Here is a 6,423-nt window from a genome sequence, read left to right on the forward strand (position 1 = left end):
CGCGAACCGCAGTCGACTACGTGGGAGTCCAGCGACATAGCCATTACGCTAACTGCTGGTTCCCAAGTTTCTGTGATTTTAAAAGGGAAAAATTTTTTGTAATTCCTATGAAGAATGGTCATTGGTGGAAAATGCACAGATAAGATTTGCTCCTGTTTATTATCTAAAGAGTCTCGTGAAATAAAAGCGATGTTTCACGCCCCCGGCAAAGGCAGGGTGTTGGGTGGGACAGAAGGTGGTTTCTCCGAGGACTTGTAAGACAGGTGCGTAAAACATACACAGTGCCGATGCCACCTATGCCGGCATCCAGGCTTCTGGTCCACGTTCCCCCCAACCCCACTTGCCTCAATCCGGGTTGTTATAGAAATGCCCTGGTTGCTATGACAACACGACACCAGACAGCCAGCTGGTCAACCCAAGCCAAGATTAAGTAAGCCACACAGCCCGAGGGGGTCTGGGCGCAGGGGCGCAGCTGAGCCCCTTCAGCCGCAAGCTGCAGCCCTGGGCAGACCTGGTGGAAAAGCCTGTGGATATGCCAGGACTCACAGCACCCACACAGGCCCGCAACTGGGCACTTTCCCACTCAGTACGCATTTTCCAGCTCGACTACAGGTCGGCCTCACCAAAGATATAGCCTATGCAGGCTGCTGGGCCCCAGGCACGGCCGGTAGCTGCAGGAAGCTGCCAGTGGTAAGCCCGAGGGCCTCCACGCCCAGGGAGAGCTACAGAGGGTTTCAAGAGGGGCTGGGCCTCCCAGGCAACCCTTCCATTCCACTGGACTTGAACTCTGCCTGTTCTGGTAGACAGTGCGGCGTAGTCTAACAGCCTAGGAGAGTGTTTCCAGAAAGAAACAGTTTAGCCATTAAAATATTATATTTCCTTGAATAAATACATTTTGCTGCCCTACTATTTATTATTTGTATGAAATAAAATGAAGTTCCTTGGGAACAGATGAGATATTGGGTCTCCCTCCAGCAGATGAGAATGTGGTGGCACATGTGACCTCACAACCTGCGAGACCGCCAGAAGATGCATGTGGCTGGGGGAGCGACTGGACCGGCCACAAGGCAGCACTACCAGCAGCTTGGCTCTGAACCACGAGAGCCACGAGCCATGACCCACACTGTCCGGCACCTACGTGGCCCGGACCAGGTGGCGGCCGGGACCTTGGTGCAAGGAGCAGCATAGCGTTGTGAAGGTGGGGCCGGCCTTACCAGGTGGAGGGCTGGGACGCCAGCTCTGGTGCATGGATGGGCTGCAAAGCCGCTGCAGGCAATGCAGGGCGGCCCCAGCTTACATGTCAGGCTTACATGTGGCTGGCTGCCATGCCCGGCAAGGGGGCTCAGTCCGCGCCATGCCCTGACGTGCCAGTGTCCACGGACCCAGGCCATGGACAGCAACGTACTGCTAGCCCAGTCCTCACCAGCTCCTTTGTCTTATGGACTAGACAGGCCTTAGCCTGCTATTAAAAAATGTCAACCCTTGGGACCAGCAGTTGGCGTAATGGCTATGTCGCTGGACTCCCATGTAGTCCACCGCGGGTCGTGGCCCGGACCTGGTGGCTTAAAACTCACGCTGGGCGTGTGTGCGTGCATACCCAAGATCCCAAGAGGAGAATGGAGGAGGGGGGGTTGTGGCATGGCCATCCCCTCTGGGGGGGGATTTCTCGCTTTCTATCTCTCTGTCTCTCTCTGTCTGTCTGGCAAGCACATATGCCCTATAGCAAAAGCCTCTCAAAAAATAAAAAAAATGTCAACCCTTGGGACCAGCAGTTAGCGTAATGGCTATGTCGCTGGACTCCCATGTAGTCCACCGCGGGTCGTGGCCCGGACCTGGTGGCTTAAAACTCACGCTGGGCGTGTGTGCGTGCATACCCAAGATCCCAAGAGGAGAATGGAGGAGGGGGGGTTGTGGCATGGCCATCCCCTCTGGGGGGGGATTTCTCGCTTTCTATCTCTCTGTCTCTCTCTGTCTGTCTGGCAAGCACATATGCCCTATAGCAAAAGCCTCTCAAAAAATAAAAAAAATGTCAACCCTTGGGACCAGCAGTTAGCGTAATGGCTATGTCGCTGGACTCCCATGTAGTCCACCGCGGGTCGTGGCCCGGACCTGGTGGCTTAAAACTCACGCTGGGCGTGTGTGCGTGCATACCCAAGATCCCAAGAGGAGAATGGAGGAGGGGGGGTTGTGGCATGGCCATCCCCTCTGGGGGGGGATTTCTCGCTTTCTATCTCTCTGTCTCTCTCTGTCTGTCTGGCAAGCACATATGCCCTATAGCAAAAGCCTCTCAAAAAATAAAAAAAATGTCAACCCTTGGGACCAGCAGTTAGCGTAATGGCTATGTCGCTGGACTCCCATGTAGTCCACCGCGGGTCGTGGCCCGGACCTGGTGGCTTAAAACTCACGCTGGGCGTGTGTGCGTGCATACCCAAGATCCCAAGAGGAGAATGGAGGAGGGGGGGTTGTGGCATGGCCATCCCCTCTGGGGGGGGATTTCTCGCTTTCTATCTCTCTGTCTCTCTCTGTCTGTCTGGCAAGCACATATGCCCTATAGCAAAAGCCTCTCAAAAAATAAAAAAAATGTCAACCCTTGGGACCAGCAGTTAGCGTAATGGCTATGTCGCTGGACTCCCATGTAGTCCACCGCGGGTCGTGGCCCGGACCTGGTGGCTTAAAACTCACGCTGGGCGTGTGTGCGTGCATACCCAAGATCCCAAGAGGAGAATGGAGGAGGGGGGGTTGTGGCATGGCCATCCCCTCTGGGGGGGGATTTCTCGCTTTCTATCTCTCTGTCTCTCTCTGTCTGTCTGGCAAGCACATATGCCCTATAGCAAAAGCCTCTCAAAAAATAAAAAAAATGTCAACCCTTGGGACCAGCAGTTAGCGTAATGGCTATGTCGCTGGACTCCCATGTAGTCCACCGCGGGTCGTGGCCCGGACCTGGTGGCTTAAAACTCACGCTGGGCGTGTGTGCGTGCATACCCAAGATCCCAAGAGGAGAATGGAGGAGGGGGGGTTGTGGCATGGCCATCCCCTCTGGGGGGGGATTTCTCGCTTTCTATCTCTCTGTCTCTCTCTGTCTGTCTGGCAAGCACATATGCCCTATAGCAAAAGCCTCTCAAAAAATAAAAAAAATGTCAACCCTTGGGACCAGCAGTTAGCGTAATGGCTATGTCGCTGGACTCCCATGTAGTCCACCGCGGGTCGTGGCCCGGACCTGGTGGCTTAAAACTCACGCTGGGCGTGTGTGCGTGCATACCCAAGATCCCAAGAGGAGAATGGAGGAGGGGGGGTTGTGGCATGGCCATCCCCTCTGGGGGGGGATTTCTCGCTTTCTATCTCTCTGTCTCTCTCTGTCTGTCTGGCAAGCACATATGCCCTATAGCAAAAGCCTCTCAAAAAATAAAAAAAATGTCAACCCTTGGGACCAGCAGTTAGCGTAATGGCTATGTCGCTGGACTCCCATGTAGTCCACCGCGGGTCGTGGCCCGGACCTGGTGGCTTAAAACTCACGCTGGGCGTGTGTGCGTGCATACCCAAGATCCCAAGAGGAGAATGGAGGAGGGGGGGTTGTGGCATGGCCATCCCCTCTGGGGGGGGATTTCTCGCTTTCTATCTCTCTGTCTCTCTCTGTCTGTCTGGCAAGCACATATGCCCTATAGCAAAAGCCTCTCAAAAAATAAAAAAAATGTCAACCCTGGTTCGAATCCCGGAACAGACGGCTTGTAATGCACACCGGGCACATATGTGAGCCTTTACAGAATCTCAGGAGAATGAGGAAGGGACTGGGAGTGGCCACCCCCCTGGAGTGATTTCTCTTTCTGTCTCTCTGGGGAGCACATGCTCCTGTAGCAAAAACCTGTGTCAGGAGAAGCAGTGGGAACCGGGAAAGGTGTACAGAGCAGGGCGTGCTTCGGCTGTGAGGTGGCAGGCCAGGGTCGAGGCTGGGCGCTGCTCTAGCAAAGGCATGAGATGCACCTGTCAGACCAGCTCTGGGGTGGAGTGGTGGAGCGCTGCTGAAAAGGAGCCTGATCCCACATGGCGGCTATGGTTTGAATCCCCGGCTCAACGGGGACTGGACGCCACCTAAGCCTCACACAGGGTACACCCACGGCGTTCCAGACCCCATACGGGCAGCCCCTCCCCCCCAACCCCACAGACATGCACACACACCATACCGTGAATAAAGAGACCACATTTTCAAAAGATGTACCTTGGGCCAGCTGACGGCAGTGTGGTGGTGAAGGGGCTGCCTCCCACCGCTGACCCATAGCTAGTCCTGGCCCCGGTGTCGTAAACGCAAGCCAGCTGTGTGTGTTGTGTCCAAAATTCCCGAAAGAACAGAGGAGGGACTGCGGTGTGACTGTCCTCCACAGAATCTTCCTTCCTCCTGCCACCTCTCCAGCCAGCATATGTACTGTGGGCAAGAAGAAAAGGACGAGCCCACCGCTGTGTCTGCACAGGGGCCGACAGGCAGGGCTTTGGCCCTCCAGGACCGCAGAGTCCCTGGGGCTCTGCCACCTCCCGGAGGCTGCACGTCCTCGCACCGCCAGGGGACAAAGCTAAACACGGCTGGTGGGGACGCCGTCGGCTGTGCGGCAGTGCTCGTCCCAGCACCTGGAGCTGTCGTGGAGCTCCGAGCTCCTTAGCGTGGGAGTCCTCCCACAGGAGACTCGCACTCAGCACCCAGATCCACGTGTGCTGCCCTGGGCCACGCGTGGCTGACAGCAGGGGCCTCCTCCCACCAGGTCAGCTCCTCCCTGCCCTTCCCCCGGTGCCTCGTCCTGCAGAGCTCGGCTCTGAGTAGGCACACGGCCTGCCCGTGGGAGGGGGTGCTCCCCACCCAACTGTGCCATCTGGGATTTCTGGCTGGGAGGACAGCCCTGCGCAGGCCGGGGCAGGGAAGAGGCACATGGGCACACCCGCGCTCCCCCTAGGGACACACAGGGTCGGCCCCCCGTGCTCCAGGGCAAGGGTTTCTGGACAAGAGCTGCGGGCCCTGCTGCCCGGACAGTCACGGGCACTGGGGACGCTGGGGACGCTGGGATGCTTGTCGGTTCTCATGTAAGGGTTGGGAGCACAGCGGGGCGGGGAGGAGGGGTTCGGAGAGGAAAGAGCGCGAACTCACACTTCACACTGTGCTTCATGGACAAGGAACAGAAGCCCAGACGCCAGGACCCGGGCTCTTACGCTGGGCTGGAGCCAGCGGGCCTCACCTAAGCCGGGTCATTGGCCACAGAGCCGGTGGCACTCGTGTTCCCCGGAAATTTTCCAGGTAGGCTAAACAGGAAGAGGGGATTCTGGGCCATAAAACCAGTGCTGTGAAATGAAGAAAGGAGAAGAGAAAGAAGAGAAACCACCAGTTCCCTCCCACGGTTCAGAAGTGCTGAGTGGGCATCTTCGGTGCCATGCAGAGGGAGCCCCTGTGTCTGTGTGGGCTGTCTGTGCCCAGGGCTGCACCCCCACCCACGGCTGGGAAGGCCATGGGGTGGGCAGTGGACGCCATCCACGTGGGGCCCTGGGCTCACAGTGAGGCAGTTACGACCAGGTAGGGCGGCCTCTCCCCTCTCTGCACTGGGGCGGGCTGCAGCAGGCTGGATCCTCAGCAAGGCGCCAATCCCTCCAGCCTCCATTTCCATAGAGAGAAAGCGGGCAGTCCCTTTCAGGGAGGATTGCAAGTGGTGGGTGGGGCTGGGGGCCCGCCAGGCCTGCAGGCCAGGGAGGAGGCAGCCCCCACTGCAGTTCCCTGGGACATGCTGGGGCCCCAGCTCCCCTCCTGTCTTCAGCTGCACACCAGTCTCTACCACTCAAAGCTGACAGTGGCCATGGTCTCCCTCCCACAGGTCACATGACAGAACACCCAGCACGTGGGGAAGGGGCCTGATGAAGACGGTGGGGGCAGGGGTCTGGGGGCGCCCACCTGCCCACAGCAGGCCACAGGGAAAACTCCCTGGGATGCCATGCAGTGTCCGGGCACAGTTCCGGTTGTCACCGCTGGGGGGTGGGAGGGTCCAGGGCCACAGTGCAGTGCCCAGCAGTGCCCAGGGCTGCCTGCCACACAGAACCGCCGCAGCTGTCAGCGACACCAGGGCAAAAACCTGTGGTCTAAGTCCATGCTCTTTGCACACGCAGGGCCAAGGCCCGGTCAGGGGACCACGGAGGGGCGGCGTGTGAAGGCTTGCCGCAGTACTCTGCAGACTCATGCCGCACCCCCAGGGAACCCCTGGGCACCGGCGAGACCAGGCTGGGAGCCAGCGGGGCTGAGCCAGGTCGGCAGGCCTTACAGGGGCTGCCTCAACCCCTGAGCCCGAGGCCTGGCCCGGATGCCCACAGAACTCTGCAAAGGCTGGCGGCCAGCGCCCCCCAGGTTCACAGCACCTCAGTGGCCTCGGCCGTCTCAACACCGCTACAAACTAACGAGCC

At 58.4% G+C, this 6,423-nt stretch overlaps 1 protein-coding gene across 1 annotated transcript in view; it reads right to left on the bottom strand.

Moving 5' to 3' along the window:
- Positions 1-4,373, bottom strand: part of RASA3 (RAS p21 protein activator 3) — a 101,342-nt gene extending 96,969 nt beyond the window's left edge. The window contains exon 1 of the mRNA XM_006159672.3: positions 4,214-4,373. Coding sequence (XP_006159734.2) covers positions 4,214-4,271 — 58 coding nt within the window. The 5' untranslated portion in view covers positions 4,272-4,373. The remainder of the gene's footprint in view (positions 1-4,213) is intronic.
- Positions 4,374-6,423: the final 2,050 nt, after the last annotated feature.

This window comes from Tupaia chinensis, unplaced genomic scaffold, assembly GCF_000334495.1.
Source record: "Tupaia chinensis unplaced genomic scaffold, TupChi_1.0 Scaffold000644_1, whole genome shotgun sequence".
In the NCBI taxonomy this organism is placed as follows: domain Eukaryota; kingdom Metazoa; phylum Chordata; class Mammalia; order Scandentia; family Tupaiidae; genus Tupaia; species Tupaia belangeri.